We start from the raw sequence: 27,421 nt of genomic DNA, 5'->3' as shown, positions 1-27,421 counted from the left end.
ATAGAGTTCATGATACCTCTAAAATATTTCATTAGTCTAACCCATGTGGTTGAATAATCATACTTAGAATTGTGTTTATTTTCTTAATCTCCTAATAATATGTGAATAATCATATTGAGCTATCAAATCACTTTGGTTTTTTCTTCAATTGAGTATGACATCAAAATGTCTAAACATATCTCTGCATAATATTCTTGAGATAGCATTATCTTATCATTCTTCCTTCTAATTTCACACCGAAAATAACACTCAAAGTTAGAAGCAATAAATCCTTTAATTTTATGTATTATCTAAAGACTAGTACTGAAAATGTGTATATCATCTACATATATATAAACATATAATCACACATTCATCATCAACTAGTTTAGAATAATCATATTTATCTATTTCAATAGAAGAAAAACCATCACATAAAATTGCATAATCAAACTTCTCATGCCACTATTTGGGTGTTTGATATAGGCCAAACAAAAAGATTTTTTATTTCCTCCATGACACCACAAAATTATTTTCAAAATTAACTTGTTCATTTTGTGCACTTTTGTACAAGAGAGATATATTAATTAAGTTAGAAATTACATTATAATTTTTCTTGATATTATGTAGTAAAAAATTAAGGGCTTTAGGGTTAGAGTGCAGACTTCGGTTTGATATTGTAATTGAACTAAAAATGCCCAAAACGATATTGTTTTAATTAATTTGTATCAAATTTTTTTATGTTCATGTACTTGACAACTTAAATACCTCCTGAACTTAAACTCAAACTCGAACTCAAATTGATAATACAAAATTCTTAGGCTTAAATTTGAGTTTAAACTTATTCAAATTAAATTGATAATTGAACCCAAATCAACTCGACTCAAATCCATCCTTACAAAAAAAGAACTGTAAAGACATAATATTCATATAAAATCTTATCAAATATCTTACTACTCAATAGCATAGCCATTTCTCTCTCTCTTTCCCTTTCTATAGGACCATGTCATTACTGAATAAATTATTTTTTTCATCTAAAATTTGACAAACCAAATAATTCCTAGTCTACAAACATTCACCTAAAAAAATCCTTTAAGTTTAAAAATATTTTTTGTCGACCCATTATCCTAAACACTTAATGTAAGTATCTTATTTTTATTGAAATTACAAAAATATCCTAAACTAATCATATTATTTTTATTATTTTAATTTTAAAATAGTTTTTTTTCCTCTATACTTCCCTTTTATTTCTTTTCTCCTCACTGGCACTTCCAACCATTCAATTGAATCACAATACCTCTTTATCTTTTCAATATCATAACTTGATTGAAATGTATACTTATTCAGATTTTGTGGAGGCAAAATAAGATGAGGATATGATATATACAATGGGAATATGAGATACTCAATTTCAGCGAGTGAGAGGCTTGTCAAAGTCCTTGATTTTACCAAACTCCACTGGCAGTGGGATATTGAGCTCTGAACAAACCAACTCCATGATTCTTGCAGTTGTTACACCATATGACAATTTATTCAATGTCACTGCTATAGCAAATCTGTTTTTTATGTCACAGAAACCTGTTGATCCACCCACGCCTGAGTACCCGAAACCGTTAATTGATCCATCAGCAGCTTTATTCCTCCCAAACCCGAGTCCAAATTGCCCATTTGGCAAGGCCAAATGCTCATAGTCACCCACACCCAGGAACGCATCATGGATTCTAGGGTTATTAAAAATCTTGCCACCAATATTTATAGGCCTAGTGCTATCATCACCACTAGCATCTTTACCCTTGGTATTTGTACTGTTCTCTGAAGAAGAAGGCACATCCTTGTTTTTCTTACCTTTTGGTTTTTTTGACTTCTCTTGTGAAGGAAATTTGGGAATGTGAGTGTGACTGCCAAGTGGTGGATTGGATAAAGAGGAATGTGGGGGTGGAATCTCTCCCCCATCAGCTAGAGTAGCATAGTAGCGTGCAAGTGCACGAGCTGAGCAATGTAAATTAGAAGAAGGAATGACAGCACGGCGAAGGTACAAGATGTTGAAGAAAACTGGCAAGAGGGTGATGATCTCTGCAACTTTGTCGAGCTGGAACTCAGGGGACACAGCAGAATAATAAGATGTGTTCGAGTACTTTATGCGATCATATTCATCTATTGAAAGAGTTGCAAGTCGAGATTCCACACCTGAAGGATAAACATTGAAAGGCATCATAATGTCATTGATTATGGTAGACTACAAAATTTCTGTTCTTTTTATTAGATTATAATTGTGTACACATATACCTGTAAGCTTTGGATGAAGTAACATGAGAAGATCGAGAAAGTGGAGTTTGACAAGTACCTGGTGGAATTCCAACATATAGCTCCCCTTCTATATTTAAGGGTCGAATGAATACTTCTTCAAGAATCTCCTGAAATTTCTTGCCGGATGCTCGCTGTATAATTGAAATTTATCATTACCATAGGGGGCTATATAGAGAAGTTGAAAATATAGTCAAATTCTTTGATCACTCTGATGGCCAGCAAAAAGATCTACTCACAATCAATCCAGCTGGCATACCTAGGATTACATGGCATCTTTACACATCAACATATTAATATAGGCAAGATATTTGTTATCTATAGATTTCAGGGTTCATAAATCTTCTGACTGAAACCATAGTTGAAAGTTCTATTCAATTGAAAGCAACATAAGCAAGCTGTAATACCTCAATTATTGCACCACACAGCCAACCAAAAGACAGATAGTGATAGACCTGCTTTTGGCCTGGTTTACTTTCAGGTTCTAATGCAGCGATTTGTCTCAAACAATCATCCCAGTCAGCATATTGAATAGCATTTTCCTTTACAATCTCATCTAAAGCATTGTGCAAACCACTAGTATGGTTAAGCACATGATGGACCTAAAATCCAAAACCAAGTTATGTTCAGTTACCTTCATAAGAATGGCTAGCCACAGGGCATGTTTAAAAAGGTCATAGGATAAGATTTAAACCTTTATGAGATCTTTTCCATTTGATCCAAATTCAGGCCAAATGTCAGCAACATTATCCTCAAGCTTGAGTTTTCTGCAAGACAAAATGCCAAAATTTGTAAAATTGAAGAACAGCTAAACTAACATTGACAATTGAGATCACACACTGGTGTCTCATGTACCAAAGTATCCATTAATTTGAGAATCGTTATGGATCAATTTGCTGTTTGCAGATTTGTTCCCAGTACAAATCATTGACAAATTCACAGAATCTTATTGGAATTCTATAGGTTATGATAGAATAGTTCGTGAACTAAAGCCATATGATTTCAAACTCAGATTATTTAATTATCTCAAAATACACCAAGCGTGATATAATGAAAGGAGCTCTGAAATCTACACTATTATTACATGTTTCACTAACTAAAATGAATAATCTGAGTATTTACTATTTTGCTTTGTAAGTATGTATCATTGGTCTCTCACATCTTTGAGCTTATTGGATTAAATATCAATGTTGATATCTAGCTTAAGCTTTTAGGTAGAGTGGTAACTTAACACAATATCATTGCCAAAGGTTGCAAAGTTTAAATCCTTACATTTCAACTAGATTAGAAAAAATGAAAAAGAGAATCCATGTTCTATGAGAGAGAGTTTATTGGATAAATATCAATGTTGACAAGCCCCTCCCTACCTACTAGCTTAAGATTTTAGATAGAGGGGTATCCTGACACCTAAAATAAAGATTTTTGTTTTTTGGCTCATGATGAATGACATGAAATGCACCAGAAACTTAGAATCTTTTCTTTTTTTTTTTTTTTTTGTAAGTAATTTTTTCAAGGTTTTACAAGCATGGCAAAAGCTCGAACCCAGGTTATCTTCCTAAAAGTTTTAATGTTCCACCAGTTTTATTAACCCCTGATTTTTTGTTTTGGAATAAAGGATTAGTTTGGATTTTTATACAAAAAATCCTAGAAACTTGAAATCTTGGGTAACAATGTGTAAAACCAGTCAATAAAACTCAGTATGAGGGACACTTTGGTAGCCAAATCTTTTGATTTTACTTTTTTAATTCTAAATTTCTTAAATAAACAAAAGAGATAGGTGTATCACAAGAAAACCAAAGGTTTGATGCTAGTTAGGACATTTACAAATGCATATCTTTATTGGTTAAGAAGTTCTCAAGTAATATATATTGCATAGTCATCTTTTCTTCATTTACTCAATTACGGGAAAGAACTCTACTTTTCTTTCAAGAAGAAGAGAAATAGATTTATCTCCAGGCATCAATATTTTGGGCTATGTCCAACTATATTACAATAATACCTTGATCCTCAATAACATTCATTTTCTGTATTTCTGAAAAGAGACCAAGAAAAAAACAGAGGAAAATGACCAAAATTACAATAATACCTTGATCCTCAATAACATTCATTTTCTGTATTTCTGAAAAGAGACCAAGAAAAAAACAGAGGAAAATGACCAAAATTTAAAAAAGGTCATGCAAGTAAATCTCTAACCGTGTCAACATCTAATTCTACCGGATCATATTGAACTAAGTGCTATGTATAATAAAGTCCTTTGACATGCAGTTTAAGTGGACCATCCAAAACATCAAAAAATCTTGCCTTGTAAAATAAAAAAGAAGAAGAAAGAAACAACTCTCTAATATGTCTAGCCAGACCTCAACAACATAAATTAGAAACCTGATTATCTGTTGTATATGTGCAGGGAATAGATATTAATGGACATAAAATAACTAGCCAAATAGAATTTTAGCACAGCAAAGCATACAGATTTACAAACACAAAGCATAATACCCATAAGAACATACCCTTTGTCAACCAGCCAGTGTAACAATCCTGCTGTAATGCCCTTTGTTACAAAAAGAACATTAAAAAGACTATCAGGCTGAACAGGACGAGGATCATATCTACCAAGCACTCCAGCAGCAGTATCTATAATCACCTTACCATCTTTGTACGCACAAACCTGAAAACATCATTAATGAAAATCTCATAAAAAATTACAAATAATTGTGGCTACAATTCTGCTTTTTCATATTTTGGCATCCAAAAATAGAGAAATAAGCTCATTAATAATCCAACAAACTGTACATATTTGTCTTCAATATTCACTATAAATGCCTATTCCTATTAAACTTTCCCTTGATATCAAAATGGTATAAACATACTATTTATAGCATTCTCCACTTTAATCTTAGAGAGGTAGATTAAGGTTTTGTTCATGTCTACAACAAAAGTAAGTCTCTCATGGTAACCCATGTTACCAACCATCTTGGAGCATAGTGATACGAACCTTATAAGAATCATACCTCAAAAGCTAGTTATTGAAATGGGAGAACCCAAAACCATATAAACCTCACACTAATTACTCATACTTTCCAATATAAGATCTAAGTCTCATACTTTACACTTGGGATCCTAACATACCACCATGCTTCGCAGCTTCAATGCTCAAACGAGCTGGTTGTGCGCTAACTCCCTGATAGCCCCGAGCGAACGTTGTAATACTAGCGTTACCATCTGCACCGCACGATTGCAACTAAGAAACATGGTGATAACCTTAATATCATATAATACGAACCTTAGAAGAACTACACTTCAAAAACTAACTATTGAGATGGGAGAGTTCAAGGACATATAAACCCCACACTAGTTACTCATACTTTCCACTGTGTGATCCAAGTCTCATACCTTGCACTTGAAATCCTAACACATAGTTTTGCTTCCCTGCTTTGTTTAGCAGCAATACAGGTGATTTTCAGGATTTAAAGATCTTGGAGATTAGCTCTACTAGCCATTCAACAGACATCTCCACCTCCAGTATTTTGGATGAGTCACATGAATTTCAGACCAAATAATTTTTATTATTTATAAAGCAATACAGATAATCAGGTTTGTTATATGCAAAGTCCTGCATTTACTTACAAATCTATTTCCAGCAACATATTAAATGTCACCGTACCCAAAAAAAAGTAGCTCAATAACTTATATCATATCTATAACATTTGCAGATACTGGATCATCCAATGTTCTCCAGGGGATAGAGGCATTAATTAGTTATCATTGTTTATTGGTTGTATTTAATAATAATAATAATCATTATTATTATTATTATTATTATTATTATTATTATTATTATTTTGCATCTAATAACTGGTTACACTTTAAATAATTGAAACAAATGAAGGCTTCTAAAAAAGTTAATGGGCTCAATGAACTTATTCTCTGTTAACTGAGACTACTACAACACCCCAAGCATGGAAAACTAACAGCCCTAGAAGTAGAAGGGAAAGAAATAGAAAGTAAACAAAAAAAATATTACAAGCTTTGAAAATGAAATAATTGGAAAGATACCATTCAGGTTATTAAGCTGTCACGCAAAAATTAAAATTGATGCAGACCTGAATCCCAAGTATTTTGTCCTCATTACCCAACTGAACTAAGAATTCCCTCAACTTGGCCTCCACTTCAGAATGGGTTGGAGAATCATAAATCCACTGAGGATTTGTTGCTGGTCCCTTGTTCATGTTTCTAAGCAGTTGAATTACATTGTAGTGAGATATATGACAGTAGCAAATGTAATGAAATGACATAACAAGTTTAGAATGAACTGACCCTTCTAAAACAGATTCAGCAAATGGTCTCATAATATCCAGATATACAATGCGAACATTCATCATAGATGAAAGACCTGAACAATGTTAGACAGTGAGGTAAGAATGCAAAGTTGGTTAAAAAAAGGTAAGCAATTGAGGCCTCTATACCATACCTCTAAGAAGAGTAACAACTTTTGAAAACATCACAAAATCACCAGGGAAGGCATTAAACTGGAACCAAAGTGTTCAACTATGTTATAAAAATATAAACGTCTATTTTTAATGAATGCCTTAGACTAACATACTGAAAAAGGGAGATGGTATGGCCTTACAGGATCAAAGTGTTTAATTTCTTTTTGGGTAAACTGCATCTTTTCCTGTATATGTTTCATGCCTTTTACCTTTTCCTGAGCTATAGCTTCCCTGGTTTTCTGTACACAAGGAAATTAGCTTCATTTAATGTACACAAGGAGAATCCCAGTTGAGAAGAGAATCTCAGAGTAGCGTAAACGTACATGAGATTCATCTGCTGGCGTGGACTCACGGAAGAATAGAGTTGTGATCTCCATAGCCTGCTCAGGCATGTCTAGACGCAGCTTAAGTCCCATTTCTGCCATGGCAGACAAAAGAGCTACATGGTCTCCCTATGAAAAAGACAAAAATATTGATGCCTTAGTTTGCAAAGAGAAATAGTTTGAAGATATGTCTAAAGCAGAAACACAAGCTCTAACAAAGGTTAGTCAATTCAAACTCTTAAGAACTCAGATTTAAAATTCTGATAAAAAATAAAATTTAAAAAAAGTCATATACAAATCTGACTCACAAAGTTGATGAAAAATATTAAAAAAATATTGAAAAAATGATATTCTCCCCCATCAAATCAAGCTAGTAGCATTATGATAAATACTTAACAAGCTAAGTACATAAACTAATGAAGGTCTAGCCTCAGGCATTTAATGAAAATAATGCATGTTGAGAGAAAGTAAAAGATTATTGCTAAGAAGAAACAGATAAGAGTCTTTCATGCAAGAGCAATTAACTCATAGACACTCACACAATCAACATATTGCATCATCAGATAATTTCTCAAATTTGTACAAGTTCTTTATAATATTATTTTTAAGAAGAAAAAAAATAACAAAAAATTTGACCCAAACAGCCAAACCTCTGCACAAGCCAACAAAAATTTTGCAAGTGCTTGTTTCACAGAGTTTGGTAGTTTCTTCATGAGCCCAAAATCAAGCAAAATTGGACGGTGGGGAGCCTCCTTGCTAACAAGGAAATTTCCTGCATTAAAACACCCAGGAAAGCATTGAAGTATGTCAGAGGAATTGACTGTAAAACAAGTGCTACATTAGTTATCAGAAAAAACCAATTTTCATTGTAGTGCTAATATTAGAATTCATTCTGAAGGTGAAAAATATTGTTTAAGACATAAAGGATAAATAAAAGAAATCACATGAGAACAAATACCAGGATGAGGATCAGCATTGAAAAATCCATCAACAAAAATTTGGTGGGCATATGCACATGTAATTTCTTCCACAATTTTCCGCTTGTCAACACCAGAAGCTTCCAGGGATTCAGAGTCATTTAAACGTATCCCATCCATATACTCCAGCACGAGGACAGATTCAGTTGACTGAGAATTTAAAAAGAAAAAAAAAAGATGAATATTAAGCATTTGAAAATGAAAAGGCAGTGTTATCTATTCTAAGAAGTCAACTTCCAAAGTAAACACTAGATCAAAGTATCACAAAGATACCAGTTCGGTCAACCACCAATCCAAACTAAAAGCACAAAAGAAAAAAACTCCCTCCTTTCCATTACATAACTAGCATGCTACATGTTACATAATAGTTACAACAAAAAGATGTGCCTATTTGTTAAAAGAATATGCCTGAAATATAACAGTTTTATATTTGGTGATAAAACTTGAAATTATTTTCTTTGGGACAAAAGTTTTCTGCTTCATTAGATATTCTCTAAAATTTTTGTCCTAACTTATGATAATAAGGGCATAAACAAATATTCCAGACTTTTCACTCTACAAATTTAAACATAACAGTGAGTCACCTAAACCCCAAAATGCAGACTCAGCACTTTAAATTTGAATCAATAGAGAAATTCATGCCTGAATAACTTCGGGAACAAGAACATCCACTGTATTGACAGACTTGTTATCTTCGCATCTGTTTTTGCAGCAAAGATTGGCATACACAGTTCTAGTATTTTCTACAAACACAAAACAAGCATCAATAAGAAAAACAAGTGAGCATGAACAAGAAAATTAATCCATACATTGTAAATGTAAGGACATTCCCTAATTATCTTATCAAAACTCATGCACGTATCACATTTTGCAGGAACAAAAAACAACCACTTTTTGTTGAAAAAAAGAAAAAAAAATCCTCTGCCCATTCAAGGAAAAAATAAGCATACCCTCTTCAAGTTGGAAGTCAAGTTCTTTTGGAGCTTCTCTGCACCACTCGTCTAAAACAGGATTGAAGTTATATACAGGGTCTGCCCAAGCTATCCAGTCGACAATGTATTTTACATCCTTCAGGTCCTATAAAATTAGGCCAGACATAAAACCATTTAATCACTGCAACTTTTACTTAGAATCAAAATTTTATAAACAAAAGCATGTAAAACCTCTAAGATAATTGTCTTGATGCCCGGATGTTGAACTTTGACAACCACATCCCGCCCATCAATCAGCTTGGCACGGTGGACTTGTGCAATCTGCATAGCGTAAAACATAAAAATCCCATAATGTAGTGGCTGATTCAATAGCTAATACGACCAATTATAGTAGGAGGATCTTACTGATGCTGTTGCCAAAGGAGTTCTGACAAAATCCATGAAGACTTCGTCGATGGATTTACCCAACTCTCTCTCTATGGTCTGACGAACCTGTGTAAACAACACTGACCACATTTAAACATTCCAAAAATGTAGGCAGGGGCCACATGAGGCCTCCAAGGCAACCGTACACCCAATTTTCCTCTTTTTATTTTAATTTTAACCTTCCTAAAACCCGATAAATTTGATGATTCTGGTTGGAAAAGGAAAATGATTTTGTTTGATATGGGGTGAATTGTGAGCATAACTGAAAAATTTTGAGAATACTTTTGTGAAATTTGGTTAGATCATGGAATGAAACCCTTTGAGGTTTTTTGGACGAGAGTATTTTATCCATCAATGGCCAAAACACTAACCCCACCATCCCCCGGCTAATTATTAAAAATTAAAACAAAGTTTTAAGAATTAGACCAAATAATAAGCCGTTTTGAGGTTAGACCATTTTGATCGATAATTAAATCAAATTTTTGATTTTGTAAATATATTTTATTATAGTTTACAGATTTATAAATCAAAAATATATATAAATTTGCAGTAGAGTCCACTTATTAGTTTACAAAATAAAAGTTATAGACATACATACATACATAAAATATACACTCAGATTACATAAAATTATAATTTTTTAATAATTAAATCAACAAAGTACATGGTGAGTATCCCCGCCGGCGATTGCACATAAAGGAATTGCACTTGCACTAGTTTCAAAACTTTGAGATCTGAAAGCTCTTTCTATAGGAAGAGTCGAAGTTGAATTGAAGAAGAAGCAACGTGCGAGAAGAACGTCAGTAGTGCAAAAGAAAGGGTTGGAGAAGAGGCGCTTTTGGTTTTTGTTTTTATTTTTCAATTTGTATTTTTTATTATAGAGGGGCAAAATAGGCTAAACCAGACTGGATAGCGAAACCAGAAACGAACTGTCCATCCAGCGTGGTCCAGTCCAACAAAATCCATTAAACGGGCTTTTTAGCTTTAGAAACCTTTTGAGCAGTCAGTTCACAATTCAATCAGATTCAATCTAATTCTATAAATTATAAATTCAAATATTTATCTATCTATTAAATTTTATTATTATTGTCAGAAGTAAAATTATCAATTAAAAATTTTATTTAAACTCATATTTTAAATTACTCTCAAGTTTTGAAATTTTTATTTCTACCCCCTAACCTTTTATTTTCCAAGTTAAAAAACCGATTCTTCCTCTCCCCAAATTTAGGGTTGTGAACTCTCATCTTTTTGTCATAAAAGCACCTCCCCAAGAGTTTAAAAAAATCTCAATTTAACCCCTATTCGAATTGAGTTTCTAGATCTTCATTTTCGGTGACCAACCTCCCCGTCACTAACTATCGACTTTCTCCCTCCCACCTTTCCGATCGACTGGTCTTTTCTCTCCGACTATCTTCATCGAAGGGTCTTCGTTTGAATGAAGACGATTTCATCTTCCTTTTTGACAAAAATGGTCTGATAGCAAAGGAAGGGTGACCAAGAGGGAGAAGGAACGGGGGTGGAAGAGATTCAACCGTCGTCACCTAAAAAATCATCATCGCAAAGAAGGAGAAAGGAAGTTGGGTTTAACTGTAACTTTCTAAAACGTTGGGGGTGACATATAGGGAAAAGTTTTCAACCCTAAATTTTGGGGTAGGGGGGAGAGGAATGAGTTTTTAAACTTAAAAAATATGAATTTAGGGGGTAAAAATAAAAAATTGAAAACTTAGGGATAATAAAAAATATAAGTTTAAATAAAATTTCTAAATGACAATTTTATCTCTGATAATAACAATAAAATTTAACAAATAAATGAGTATTTAGATTTTCAATAGTTAGTAAGTGGAAAGTAGGTTTGCAGCAAACCTTGGGTGGGAAATAGTCATTTGGCCTTCATTAAATTGCAAGTACAAATATAGAATATAAGTTTAATGTAAGCAATACTATGTGTATACACTTTTAGTCTATAATTTATATATAAAGATGATGTGTCATCATGTGATTAGATATTACTTCATCTTTAATTCAAAATCACCTAATCATAGGATGACATGTCATCTGTGTATACAAATTATCTATAAAAAATATGTACATATAGTTTTATTGTGAATTTAATTATCTCATTTTTTAATCTTTAATCAAAAATTTCAAACAACACCCCCATACATAGGGCTGGACTCAAATTGAGCTGGCTCGAATGAGCCCAAAAAGAGTCAGCCCTAACCGAGCTCGAGCTTGAACTACTCGCCAGATTTTTCAATTAAAAATTTTAATACAAAATGACGTCGTTTTGACCAATATGTATTAAAATAATATCGTTTTAATAACGAAAAAAGCGTTAAGCCAAATTCAAGTCAAGTTCGAGTTTAACTTTCACGAGTTTGAACTTGAGCTCAACTATATATGAATCGAACCGAGTTCAAGCTTTATTCAATTTGAATCCAGCCCTACCCATACACAAGTCAGGTGGGTCGGATATACATAGGACATGGTTAGATTTTGTTTTTTGTTTTTTCCACCGTTCATAAATTTATTGAATGTGCTAAGCTTAAAGGTCATATGAACTATGTTAGGGGTTTTGGGGTATGGTTTGTGGACCAGTTAGACACATTTTGGTGAAAAAAAAAAAGTTAAAAAATATTAAAAACATATAATATGATAGATCAGTTAGCAAAAACACACATATCGATTTAATCGATTTACTCAAAAACCACAAAGACATAACCTAAGAGTTTTGGCATGACATGATATAATTTATAGGTACGATGAATTGTATTGAATTTGATCTAATACAACCTATTATTATGTTTACACCTACACAACATTTATGTCATATTTACATACATATAATATTACTTTTTTTTAATCCTAATAATTAAAAAATAATATAATATTTAGAATTTTACAATTATCAATATAAATATATCTTTTTACAATGAATATTTATTTGGGATGGTAATGATATTTCTTATTAGAGTTAATGTTTTCAAATTACCGTTAAAATAATGTAATTGATATTCAAATTAACACTATTATAAATACATATAGATTGGCTTTTTAAAAAACATACTTTATTGAATTTGACATAACATGATTATGAATTGTCAAATTATTTTTTTCACCCAAGGTTTGATGTAATGATATGTTTATACCTAAGTTTGAAAAAACTAATTTTCTATCCATTTATTAAATTTTTTAACAAATCTTGTTAATTTTTTAACAAAATTACTGAAAGAAAAAAGAAAACCCTCATGTTAAATAACACTTTATTTCCAAATTTTATTAAATAATTTTATACCCTAATTTATGTTAAATTCAATCATAAATAATTAAAAATTATTGGTACAAATATAAATAGAATGTTAATAGTGTATAATCAAATGTTTAAAGTCAATTGTAATTTTTAATTTATTAAGGGTGTTAAATAAATTTTTAAGAGGGGTTTTGAAAATTTGGGAGTGTTTTGAACATTTAAAATTTTTAATGTCTCTCAATAGTTTCAAATTTAATAATTATATAATTTAAAATACATAATAAATAAGAGATATAAATGTTATATTATAAAATATTAAAATTATATTATATTTTCAAAATATATGTGTGAATACGATAATTTCTTAAATAAGATAGAAAAAATATATATTACCCTTAATAAGTATTTAAAAAATAACATTGACACGTCACAAAAGGCATTTATTATAATATTTATAAATATTTTTTTCACTGATATGTTTAGTTTAACAAATGAGCGAAAAATTGAGTTCTTCAAATTTAACAGATGATAATTTATCATTTGTAAAAAATGGTCATTTACCCATTAAGGATTATACTAATTATATATTGAAGTCAACTAATTTACTATAAATTTATAGTATTTTAAATAAAAAAGATAAAACGACAGATAAAAATAAAAAAAAAAAAATTCTTTAATAGCACAAAGTCTTAACTTAAATTAAAAAAAGCTAAATTTTCAAATATTTTGAAAACTTAATAGCACTTTAAAAAAAATACTAAAAAAAGCTAAAATCATTAAAATATTTTTCTTAGATTTAGTGCTATTAATCCTTTCAAGAGTCCTTGATACAATAGTTAGATTGTAAGTTATAGGGTGTAATCTAATTGTAATACCCTCAAGTACGTTCCAGGAGCATTTACGTCTTAGTTGTAATACCTTCAAGTACGTTCTAGGGATATTTACGTGTTTTAACCTTGTTTTGAAAAAATATATATATATGTATTCACATGTATGTGTATTTCTTTATATATATATAAACACACACATACATGTAAATATATATATATATTCTCAAAATAAGACTTTTATGTACGTTTCAGGGGTATTTAGTCTTTTGACCCTATTTTGAGAATATATATATATATTCTCAAAACATAGTCAAAGACGTAAATGCCTTTGGAACGTGCCTAAGGATATTACAATTACCTAAATACCCCTGAAACGTTCCTGAAGGTATTACACTAATTTAGTAATATTTTATGTACTAATGCATGAGTATTACTAGATTAATATATTATTATGTAATAGAATAATTTTGAATAATAATTAGATCATTCGATCACATAATTATACACATTTGTTAATATTTTTATATTAATACTTTTAAATTTGTTTCTAACAAAAATAACCTAAGTTAATTTAGGGTTTTGACGATAAGAGGTTCAAAGTAGGGTTGAACCCAAACCAATCTAACTTGGTCTCAAACGTCAGTTTAACTAGATTCAACTCAATTTCAATTATTTTTGCTTGAATTCAAGTTGACTTTAAGTCGAAAGGGTCAACTCATTTTAAAAATCGAATTAAACTCAAATTAGAAAGATTTCAATTTAGTTTAATTCATGAGCCAAAGGATGGTTCAATTCAGTTTGAACTTAGCTTTTGATTTAATTTGAATTATGTCAAACAATTATCGAAATGATTTCGTTTTGTCTATTATTGGATAAAATAATATCTTTTTATCAATAAGTTATGAACTTGAATTACAAATCTAAACAATAAATCTAAATCATAGATTTAAATTATAAATTTGAATTAAATCGAATCGTACCTTTTTTAAGTTAAACTATTTTTCATTTAAATAAACTTGAGTTAAAATGGTGTGTGGGCGTGATCATTATAAAAAAATAATACATCCAATCTAATAAAATCCATAATTACTAAGTGCGAAAACAAACAGTTAGATTTCCATAATATTGTAATACACAGAGTTGGCAGGTAGAAGAAGAATCACCTCAAGTAAAGGGCGAGGAGGAAGCGAGTCCTGAAGCATTTTGAGTTGAGAAATGTACTCCGCTGGAAGCACATCAGCACGTGCTGATAAGTACTGTCCAATTTTCACCCATAAGCCGCTCAACTCTACCATCAAATTCACAACCCTCCGAGCATTTCGCTTATGTGCCTTCTCCCATAATTCACCTCTTTCAGACTTTTTGGTCCATTTCTCTTTCACCTGGACACCCTTTAATAAGAATTAACACCATATTATAAGTCAGTCAAATTTCCATCCACTTGGCATCAAAACAATAAGCAGTAACGAACGAACTTTACCTTGTAGTCCAGGAAAATCTTCAAGGCCATCTTGAGTACTTTCATGCGTCTTCTGTAAATGTTTCCCCATGCCATCTGAAATAATAAAAATTACATACCCATTCAGCATTAAGAAAATTTACTTCAATGCATGTGTATGAATATAACAAACACGCCCTTCAACACTGCAAAGGAAATTACCTGAAGGTCTGATGTTATGTGACGTCGTTTTACAACAAGAGGACTTCTATCGACTTGGTTTGTTCAGTGCTCATCACCTAACCTCTATTATATATGTCATTAACAACCGGCTTCATTGCATTAAGAAAAAACTGAGGTCCAATAGTCAGCAAACACTTCATCAATTACTTTTTACAGAGAAAAGGTCAATTGATGAGCATATGTAGCGTGGAATGAAGGGGAGAGAATAAGGGCGTTTAATTGATGAAGCTAAGATAAGGTGCAAAGTTTTAATTCCTTCTGGCTGATTGCTTGCCTTGATTGTCCTCAGCATTCTGAATAGTGAAGCTCATTGAGCTTTTTAAGCACCTTAACTAAACTATATGTACATCCTTTTCTTCTAAACTAATCCAAGGATATTTGAACACCCTTGAGATCTTGTTGTAAGTGCTTTAGCAAACTATGAAAAATTATGTCTACAATTGCTTTTTATGTGTCCATATATAAATATGGGCACATGGTTGCATTTATTAGTAAGTATTTGAAATAGGATATACATATAAGGATCCTTGTCAACTTATTTTGTTTTTTATTAGAATTAGTTATGAGTTCTTCAGGTGTACTATTGACATTTTTTACCTATGTTATCATCTGCTTTACTCTTATAGGAATTTAAATGGGGGAATATTTAAAAATAATCACCTTTTGAGCTTGCTTATACATTTTTACCATACATTTTTTTCATTAAACAATTATACCACTTTGTTAGTTAAATATCAAAACTGTTCATCTCTTTATCTTTATAAACATAAGCAACAAATGTTATTTTCAATACTAAAAAAACAAAATATATTTTCAAAGATATTGTAGATAGTTCATCCTAATCAAGGTTAGTGTTGATTTATCCTCCTTTCTTCTATATTTATTGGTGTAACAATTGCAAAACAAAGATTATATACTAAAGTAGTTGATTTACCATAAAATTTAGTAAGTAATGTGATTAGAGAATTTGTAAAAATGGTAACATTTATCCGTATTTTGTTTGTTAAATGTTGTTATATATGTATGTTAAAGGAGTTAGAGTACTGATATGCATAGTCAAATGGGATGTGGATATTCATTGAACATGTTGTTTGTAGTTTACTTTTTTATATGCTGGAAAGAACAAAAATAGTGATGGGATCCAAGCTATAAGCGAGATCCCATTATTATTTTGAGATCACCTACCAAGTGCCTACCAGGCAATATCACCTAGTAGGCAATCTCGCCTCCTTTTTTCAACAAAAACTTTGAATGTTTACTTGACAATGTAGGTAGGTAAAAATGAAAAAGGCTGGATTTATTGTTAGTTTCGAAGGGAATTAGATTACAGGTGATGATAATGTAGTGAAATATGTTGGTGGGAAGGAGACACTAATCTATATGGACACAAATGTTGATTTCGAAGGTTTATGGGCAAAATATGCAATCGTTTGACATTTGATCAGAGTCAAGCAAATGTCCCCATATTTATCATGGGTGATGCATCAGTGAGTCCTACTGAGATCGAAAATGATGATGATGTTGAGTAAGTGATAATGGAAGCAAGAAGTTTATGAGGATTGATAAAACTTTATGTTACCCAGATTTCTATTGAAGGAAGAGATAATCAACTAGATGAAAAGGTCCATATGGTAGAAAGAGAGGATCATCACTCATATGATTGGGCAGAACCACAAATTTTCCAAAAGTATGGTGTGAATCATAGTGATGGAGATAGTGATAACAATGTGGATGAGGACTATAATCTTGAGGATAATGATGAATTTTCAAGATTATATGATGATGATGACATAACTTATAGACCAAGCGAAGACATTATGAGAAGTCAAATCAATGATGGGGTTGAGTTTAGTGTGAGTTGTCATGGCCCTATAGATATGAGATCATATATAAGTCATATTTATAATTTTAATCCATTCTAGTGGGTTTCTAAGCCAGTAGTAGATATTGAGAAGGATGGTATTAGTAATCAGGAAACAAAAAGAGACAACAGTTTAAGAGTAATAGGCTTTTATGATTCGAAAACCCAAATAATAATTTTATTTGAGAGATGCGCTTTAGGGACAAGCTTCCAATGGAAAGTTGTTTAAACATTATCAAATTAGGTGTGTAGATCATCATTGCAAATGGTAAGCATAAGCCATAAGTGTTAAAGTGTGCCCTAAAAACCAATCGCTTTGTCGGTTTCAGGGATATATATCTTGTATATACATTTATTCATAAAGGAAAAGTTCTGTTATATTTCACATGTTTATTGCATCACTTTTACATATATGTTGTAGTTGTATATTACATCCATATTGGCTATATACATTTGATATGTGAGAGGTCCCGATGAGGTTTAATAAACATCATCAAATTGTTCCTTGTATAGGCAATCTGTTTAGACAATAGTATTGTATAATGGGCGTGTGCTATATCACCATAGCATATCAGTGGATAATATTAGGTATGATGGATGTACATATGGGTAAGCAATAAAACCATTTGATGGTTAAAGATTTGATCAAAGGTTATTATATTATATTGTTTATCGAACGTGACTATTAAACGATGATCACATGGGTATTAATATGTAGTCAATGATACATCATAAATTATACTAGTGTATAGATTCTTTGACATAAGATATCACGGTTGTACTTCGTTCCAAAATGTATGGTTCATATGGTGTATACCACGAGACTAATCATGTCTCGTTCAAAAACCGATTTGATCATATGTTGCTTGAGTGAAAAGAGAGGTGATGATCATACGGGGATCCGTTAGCTCGACTGCTTTTGAGTTTCCATGCGAATATCGAAAAACATGAAATTCAAAGACGCTAGCCAATACAGATAAAAGTCCATATGAAAAAAGTTTTGATATGGCACGGTTGGATGTATTACTTGATATTTGAAGAGATTGAATATTGGATTTTGATATTCCATAAATCCAAATTTAATCAGGATATAATGATGAAAGGATTGGATTACATGGTAAGTATCAGTAAGAAAGGTTCATTTGGTATTATGTGAAGTTTATACTTCATTGTGATGTAGGGGTCATGAGACATTGCTAGATGACACCACATGATCAATGAGAGCTTCGTTTCATAGCAAAAAATGAAGTATATCAGTTAATAACAGTTTTAAGTTATACAATAATATAACAAAACGTATCATTTGATATAGGGCCTATAACTACATCACTATAAACCTTGAAGGTCACACCCATATTTCAAGGAAGAAAATAGTGTTATAAAGATGACAATATTTATTCACATTTGGCTAACACTTTTCGAGGATAAAAATAATGTTTTTCGAATAAGATTTGGAAAAAGGGCAAAATTATCATTTTACATCTTTTAAATTGTTTAGAAAGTTGAATGAATAATGTTGGACACAAATTATTCAACATGTGTCAAATTATAATTTACTTTTAATTATAAACCAATAAGAAATGGACACATGATTAAACTTGATAAATATCAAGTTTAGGCTTAAAATGGGAGAGAAGAATAGAAAGAAAATTTGTTTTTTCTTTCCTTTAGCCATGAAAGACACAATTTTTCTTTTTGAAGGGTGCAAGTTAAGAGATCACTTATTTTAGTGATTCAAGCTTCCTAACTTCAAATTAAATTACAAGGTGCAATGTGGTTAATATCTTTCTATGCTTTATTTCTTGAATGTGAACATGATCTAAATTATTTAATTTCGTTACCAAAATCTTACAAATGGTATCAGAGACAGAGTTTGGTCTTTGAATGAAAAGAATATGTCATAGTTTTAGGTGTTTGGAAGTGTTAGTAATCAAAACCTAAGATATAAGTTTTGTTATGTGTGATATGTTCAAACCAAGTGTAAATATGTTATTAGAAATGTCTTAATAGCATTTAAGAACCTTTAATTTGTTAAAATTATGTTGGACAAATTTTGACATAAACTCCTAATTTTGGAATTTTAGGTGTTTTTAAAATTAATGGTTTAATCATGTCTTATACATGATTGTCATGATTTCACATGAATTTTAATCTTGACTTTACATGGAGATGTGTTTTTAAGAAATTAGTTTGTGACTTGGTGAAGATCATGAACAAGTTGACATGATTTCCATGCGTTTGGTTGATAGAAATGACATTCAATATTGATTGAATTGTTATTAATTCATTAAACTAGTATTTAACTTGTTTTGGATGTATTACAATATGTGTAATTTTATTCATGCTTGAATATGAATAATAATCATATGGTGAGATGGGTTAAGTTAGAGTGATGAATGATTCATATATGTCATGATTTGGTGAAATGCATGACACTTGTGAATTTGGTTCACATTAGGCATGTGTTGTGTATTTACTTTATAACTTAAGTATGAATTGAAACATGTTTGGTGAGATTTTGGTGAACTTAGTATGTTTTGGAAACATTAAAATTTAGGGTTTTATGTTTGGTTTCAAGAAAAATGGAATTTTAATATAAAATTTTGGTTTAATTACTTTGTATACTTGTTATGGTTTGATCTTGTAAACACCAAACATGGGATGTGTTTGTGTTTTAGCAAACTTGAATAAAGGTCATAAAGTATGGTAAATCACTTGTTAAGTTTACCGAGTTACAAATTTAATTTCTAAGTTTGAATATTTGATCATGGTGTTACAAATATTAATATGGTGCCCACAATGTCATGTTATTATAGGTCTAAATGATAGAATTAATGTGTGATATGTGTGTACTATATATGAGACTTCATGAAATGTTAAACATCATGCATCTAAATATTTCATATTATGTATGATGATATGAGTATTGAAATGGACATAACATATTGGATATGTTTGTTGTCTTAGATGCATAAATAAGAAATCAAGTTTAGTAGTCTAGAATTAAGTTAAAAGATATTAGATATCTTATATGCAAGATCAACCTAATGTGCATTTTGGATATGTGATATGCTAAGTTGTATGAAAATATGATTTTTTTTTTTTATTATTGAATACTATAGCTGATATGTGTTCAATAATGTGCTGAAGTTTTATGTTTTATATTACTATGTAATTTATTTATGACATGTAATACATAGTTTTGTGTTTTAGAGCACTAAAACTTTTAAGCATGAAATATTCTTACAATATCATTTAGATTATTAGATAAGCTTTAAATGACATAAATCGTAAGAATATAGTTTAGTAACATATCTTGGGTAACAAATGCGTATCCTAAGATATGCACTAGACTACTCGATATATGAATTGAACCTAATTAATAATAATAAAGCCTTCCCTAAATCTTAAATATCAAATTCGAGTCTTCCATTATGGGTCAATTAGGATTATGTCATATAACTGGAAATCCTAAATTTCTATTATGTGATAAATACTATGCAATGTGATGTAAAATTAGTCGATTGGTGTCTAAAGTAATATTTATGTTATTCCCTAGATTTTATTATGTGTAGGAGTGATGAGGTATTATACTGGAAAACACGATGGATTAAATTTGACTAGCCTAGAGTGCTTAGATTTATTATATGCGAAACTCAAAGATAGAGGCTCACATGAGTCATAGCTTACATTTGGAATGCAAAAGGAAATTGTTTCCCACTTAATGGGCTTGATGGACTTAGATCTATTCTGTGTGGTATGTCAAGTTTGATAAAAACTTGATTTCTCATTAGAAAGTGATCCAATGAACTTTTTGAATCTTTAAGTAAGAAGGTACAAAATTTGAATAAAATAGTGGGAGCTAATAAGAATAGGTCTATTGGTAATTACTAATGAATTTATCATTTCTTGTAGCATTCTCTCTTGTGATATAGACTTTCACAATTTCAACAACAAACAATATACTCCTGAAATTGATAGACTTTCATATACTTATTAGTCCTAATTTTAAAGACTGGCTGAGAAATCTGAAGATTATTCTCAATCTTGAAAAGTCAACTATGTATTGGAGGCTCCTCTACCAATAGTAGTGGACTCTAATACCTCTAAGGAGGAGCAAAGGGCTTATGCTGAATCAGTAGATGTTGACTTATGAGTTCGCAATTATATGCTACCATCAATGAACTCTAAACTCCAAACTCAATTTGAGAACATGTAGAATGTGTATGAAATTATCACTACTTTAAGAGAGTTATATAGTAAAAATGCTCAAGTGAAGGAATATAATTTGATGACTTCACTATTCAGCATATGGCTTAACAAGGGTGTTTCCCCAGACAATCATGTTATTAAAATGATTAACAAGATTGGGGGGTTAAAATTATGGGCACAGATTTGCCACATAATGTTCAGGTGAATTTGATTCTCTATTCATTCTATCTAACTTTTAAAACATTCATTACAAATTATGATCTCAATAGGATTAAACACATTCTTCTTGAGCTTCTCAATGATATTCAAGAATTTTATAATATGAGAAGAAAAGGAAAACACCAGCTGAGGTGCTAGTTACCTCGGTCATACGAGCCAAAAAGAGACAAGCTCAAAAGCCCTGGATGAGAAGTTCGCAGATGGGATTTGGTAGACCAAAAGTACAAAGAAAAGGTTTTAAGAAAACCACTACCAGGCTTTCTAAGTTGAAGGGTTCTGGCATCAGGACATCATATTCTCAACTTCCACAACCTTTTGTTCCAAAGACAGAAAAAAAACAGGAGAAGAATAATTGCTTTTATTGCAACCAAGAGGGGCATTGGAAGAAAAACTACCCTCTATGCCTTAATGATCTGAGAAAAGGCAAAATAGGTACATATCACTGTTATGTAATTGAATTTGAATTAAGTGTTACTTTAAATATTGATTCCTGGATATTAGATTCTGCTACAACTTCATATGTTTATGCTTGTTTATAGCATCTATAGAATAGTTATGCATTAAGTCATAATAAGATCACACTAAGACTAGCCGATGGGACACAAGTTTTTGTAGAGGTTATAAGTGTATATAATGTACTGTTCCTTACTAGGCATGTAATAACTTTGTATTTTGCTAATGCCACCAAGAATATCACCTCTAGTCCAGTTTTGTGTAAAAATGATTATCAGTTTACATTTAACAAAATTGAGTGTCTAATTTATTTTAGAAATAGATTAGTAGGAAATGTATCAATATAAATGGTTTATATGTGGTCAAACTTGATTTACATAGTGTCATGCATTCCATATCGTCTAAAAGAACTAAAGAACACATAAATCCAATAGTTTTATATCATTACAGATTTGATCATATTAGAGAGGATCAGATTCGACAATTAGGAGAAAGTAGACTTTTAGGTTTATTGGGTTCAGAACTATATCTTACTTGTGAATCTTGTCTTCAAGGAAAAATGATCAAACTTCCATTTAAGAATAAAGGGGAGTGAGCCAAAGATATGTTAAAGTTGATGCACACTGATATGTGTGGTCCCTTTAATGAAATGGCCTAAGGAGGTTTTTCATACTTCATTACCTTTATCAATGATTATTCTTGATATGAGTATTTATATTTGATGAAATACAAAATTGAAACTTTTAAAAAGTTCAAAAAGTTCCAAAAAGAAGTAAAAAACCAGACTAGAAATAGCATTAAAGTTTTGCATTCAAATCATGGAGGTGAATACTTGAATATAGAATTCCAGGAGTTCTTGAGAAACAAAGAAATACTATCTTAGTTGACGCTGCCATTTATACCATAACATAATATTGTGTCTGAATGAAGAAATCGTATTTTGTTAGACATGGCATAATCTATGATGAGTTTTACTAACTTGTCAGTTTATTTATAGTGATATACCCTTTAGATAGCACTATATATGTTGAATAAAGCACCGTCAAAGTCTATTTAGAAAACGCCATACGAATTGTGGTATGGTAGACTTCCAAGTGTAAACTACCTAAAAATATGGGGATGTCCAACATTTGTCAAAGTGGTTAGATTAGATAAATTGGAGTCTCGAGCGATATCCAAAAGAAAGTTTAGGATATTATTTCTACTTTCACTCTAATAAAAGGATTATAGTCAGTAGAAATGCATATTTTCTCGAGAAAGAGTTCTTAAAGGAAGGTGGTGTAGAAAGGAAAATTATGCTTAAAGAAGAGTCTGAAAAGCCAATAACCAAGCCCATTCAAGTAACTCCTTCCAGTGTATAATCATCCATACCAACTACAATAACTTAAATAAGAAAGTCTACTAGAGTGTCTCGATCTCCCAAGAGATATGGATTTCTAATAGAGGAGGATTTTGAATCACTTCTAATAAGAGAAACTGAACATCTAGAAGATCCAAAAACTTACTAAGAGCAATATTAGATATTGACTCCGACAGATGGCTAGAGGCAATGAATTTAGAAATTGAATCAATATGTGCCAATGAAGTATGAACACTCATTGATCCACTAGACAGAATAGTTCTGATTAGATGTAAATGGATCTTCAAGAGGAAAATTAGTAAGCATAGAAAGGTTGAAACATATAAAGCTTGATTGGTCGCTAAAGGTTATACTCAAAAACAAAAGTTGGATTATAAGGACATTTTTTCACAGTCGCGATGCTTAAATCTATCAGAATCTTGCTAGCCATCACAACACACTATGGCTATACAACATGATAGATGGATGTTAAAATTGTTTTTCTCAATGGGTACATTAAGGAAAATATCTACATGGAACAACTAATCGGTTTTGTATCTGCTACCAAGAGGCGTAAAGTATGCAAACTACATTGATTCATATATGGATTGAAACAAGCTTTAAGAAGCTAGAATATCCAGTTTGATGAAATGAGCCATGTGTCTATAAATTAGATAGGGATAAAATTATCGTTTTCCTAGTCTTATATGTAGATGACATATTTTTAATTGGAAACGACATTGGTACTATGATTGCCGTTAAGCTATGGCTAGCGAAATCTTTCTCCATGAAGGATTTGGGAGAAGCAACCTATATTCTAGGTATTCACATCTATAAAGATAAAGCGAAAGGATTAATAGGTTTATCTCAAAAGTTGTACATAGAGAAAGTGTTGAAATGCTTTCACATATAAGACTCTGAGAGAGGTTTTCTATCATTTCCTCATGGAGCATATCTTTTGAATGATAAATATCCAAAGACTGATGAGGAGCGACAACGGATGTGTGAGGTTCCATATGCTTTAGTAGTAGGTAGTCTCATGTATGTCATGTTATGTACACGATCAGACATTGCTTTTACAATTAGTGTAGTAAGCAGATATCAGTTAAATCCTGAAGAAAGACATTGCACAACAGTAAAAGCTATCTTAAAGTATTTAAGAAGGACCAAAGAGTTACTGGGTTAAAGGGTTTTAGAGTTAATGCTCAAAGGATACTCAGATTCTGAATTTTATTTGGATGTAGATGATAAAAAATCTACATCTATATTTGTCTTTATTTGTAATAGAGGTGCAGTCAGTTGGAAAAATGTCAAACAGTCAACTATTATAGACTCTACTATAGAAGTTGAATATATTGCTACTTCAAAAGTTATGAAAGAGGTCATTTGGATGTGCAAATTTGCCACAAACTTAGGCATGGTTCCTAAGAAGAGTCAACTGATAATTATATTTTGTGACAATACTAATGCTATTGCATAGGCAAAGAAACCAAAAGCTCATCAAAGGTCAAAACATGTTCAACAAAAATATTACATTTGGAGAGAATTTGTTAAAGTTGAAGATATTGTCATTCAGAAGATTGCTTTGGTAGACAATCTTGTAGACCCACTAACTAAAGTATTGACACAAAGACTATTAGAACAACATCTAACGTGGATGGGTATTAGGTACTACAACGTTGTCTTTAGTACAAGTGGGAATTTTTGTTAAAGTGTGTCCTAGAAACCAATGGTTTTGTTGGTTTCAAGGATATATATCTTATATATACATTTATTCATAAAAGAAAAGTTATGTTATATTTCACATGTTTACTGTGTCACTTTTATATATATGTTGTAATTATATATTACATCTATATTAACTACATACATATGATATGTGAGAGGTCCCGATGAGTTTTAATAAACGTCACTAAATCATTCCCTATATAGACAATCTGTTTGGGCAATAGTATTGCATAGTGGGCATGTGCTATATCACCATAGTATATCAGTTGATGATATTAGGCATGGTGGATGTACACATAGATAAACAATAAAATCGTTTGATGGTTGAAGAACTGGTCGAAGGTTATTATATTATATTGTTTATCGAACATGACCGCTAAACGATGATTGCATGGGCATTACTATGTAGTCAATGATACATCATAAATCATACTACTGTATAGATCTTTTGACTTGAGATATCATGATTATACTTTATTTCGGAACATATGGTTCATATGGTGTATACCACAAGGCTAATCATGTCTCATTCAGAAGTTGATTTGATCATATATTGCTTGAGTGAGAAGACAGATGATGATGATACAAGGATTTGTCGGCTCGACTGCTTTCAAGTTCCTATGTGAATATTGAGAAACATGAAAATCAAAAATGCTGGCTAGTGCAGATAAAAGTCCACATGAAAAGAGTTTCAGTATGACACGTTCGGATGTATTACTTGATATTTAGAGAGATTAAATATTGGATTTTGACATTCCATGAATCTAATTTTAATCGGGATATAACAACGGAGGGATTGGACTATATAGTAAGTATGAGTAAGAAAGATTCATTTGATATTATGTGAAGCTTATACTTTACTGTGATGTAGGGGTTATTTGATGTTGCTAGATGACATCACATGATCAATGGGAGCTTCATTTCATAGCAGAAAATGAAGTATATCGATTAACGATAATTTTAGGTTATACAGTGATATAATGAAATATATCATCTGATATGGGGCCTATAACTATATCACTATATATCTTGAAGGTCACACCCATATTTCAAGTAAGAAAATGGCATTATAAAGATCTCTATGGTTGTCTAACACTTTCTGAGGATAAAAATGACGCTTTTCAAATAAGATTCAAAAAAGGGATAAAATTATCATTTTACAACTTTTAAATTGTTTAGAAAGTTGAATGAATAATGTTGGGCACAAATTATTCAACATCTGTCAAATTATAATTTACTCATAATTATAAACTAATAGGAAATGAACACATGATTAAACTTGATAAATATCAAGTCTAGGCTTAAAACGGGAGAGAAAATAAGAAAGAAAAAAAATTTTCCTTTTCTTCTTCCTTTAGATGTGAAAGACTCCATTTTTATTCTTAAAGGGCAAGTCAAGAGATTGCTTATTTTAGTGATTCAAGCTTCCTAAATTCAAATTAAATTACAAGGTGCAAGGTGGTTTACATCTTTCTATACTTGATTTCTTAAAACAATATGTAAATTTCATATTACCATTTTTGTGTACGATGTGAATATGATCTAAATTATTTAATTTTGTTACCAAAATCCTAGAATAAGGGAGAAGGATGGAGACTACTGGGTGTTACGTCACATGGATGATGCACACAGTTGTCCAAAGGATCAAATATTGCCACATCATAGGCAAGCAGGTGCTAAACCATTAGAAACTGTCCTTAAATCAATGTTTGTGGTTGTCGTATTTACTAACCAAAAGGAATTATCTTTGACAGGGCTGATAGGAACAATATCAACATTTCGTGCATATAGGCATGATGTGTGAAGACATAAGATATAAATGCATTACAAGGATCTCCCGAGGAAGAGTATTATCATAATTTGGAGCTAAAGAACCTAATAATTTCTACACATATTAATGGTGATGTGAAGAATAAGTTCCAATTTTTCTTTATGGCTTTGGGTTGTTCAATAAAGGGATTCCAACAATATTGTTGTCCTGTTATTTGTATTGACACTTTATATTTGAAGGGAAAGTACATTAGGTCTCTTTTCATTGTCATTGTAAAAGATGACAATAACCAAATTTATCCATTTGTATTCGGTATTGATCACAAAGAGGGAATGGATACATGGACCCCATCCTTGAGATACCTATAATGTGTATCGAGGATATTCTATACTTAACCATTATTTCGGTAGGCATCACTCAATAATTGAGTCAATGGCAACTGTATTCACGTATGCCCATGTAACTACCATCTAAAAGGCAACATGCGTACATAGTTCAAAAACACCAAACATATTGAAAGATTATTTTGGAGAGCTACAAAGGCATATCACCTTAGGGACTTCTAATCTACCACGACTAAGATAAATCAGGTGAATCTTATAGCAGCTTTGCATTTGAGTAATATTAGTTATGAAAAATAGGCTCGTGC

General features: G+C 31.3%; 2 protein-coding genes across 2 annotated transcripts; both read right to left on the bottom strand.

Annotated features, from left to right (window-relative positions):
- Positions 1-1,262: 1,262 nt before the first annotated feature.
- On the bottom strand, positions 1,263-9,936 carry LOC123228086. The gene is made up of 16 exons (XM_044653288.1): positions 9,408-9,936; positions 9,234-9,323; positions 9,021-9,147; positions 8,713-8,813; positions 8,052-8,220; positions 7,744-7,865; positions 7,094-7,222; positions 6,911-7,009; positions 6,752-6,809; positions 6,598-6,673; positions 6,384-6,513; positions 4,791-4,948; positions 2,978-3,050; positions 2,691-2,885; positions 2,324-2,417; positions 1,263-2,166 (listed from the first exon to the last, which is right to left on the bottom strand). Exons 1-16 carry the CDS (start codon positions 9,516-9,518, stop codon positions 1,391-1,393), a joined length of 2,508 nt encoding a protein of 835 aa, XP_044509223.1. The 5' UTR covers positions 9,519-9,936; the 3' UTR covers positions 1,263-1,390.
- Positions 9,937-14,617: 4,681 nt separating this feature from the next.
- On the bottom strand, positions 14,618-15,304 carry LOC123226719 (probable protein kinase UbiB). The gene is made up of 3 exons (XM_044651253.1): positions 15,169-15,304; positions 14,989-15,063; positions 14,618-14,899 (listed from the first exon to the last, which is right to left on the bottom strand). Exons 2-3 carry the CDS (start codon positions 15,061-15,063, stop codon positions 14,618-14,620), a joined length of 357 nt encoding a protein of 118 aa, XP_044507188.1. The 5' UTR covers positions 15,169-15,304.
- Positions 15,305-27,421: the final 12,117 nt, after the last annotated feature.

This window comes from Mangifera indica, chromosome 10, assembly GCF_011075055.1.
Source record: "Mangifera indica cultivar Alphonso chromosome 10, CATAS_Mindica_2.1, whole genome shotgun sequence".
Lineage (NCBI taxonomy): Eukaryota > Viridiplantae > Streptophyta > Magnoliopsida > Sapindales > Anacardiaceae > Mangifera > Mangifera indica.
Note: the sequence above shows the minus strand (reverse complement) of the source record. Positions and strands in the feature narration are given on the sequence as shown.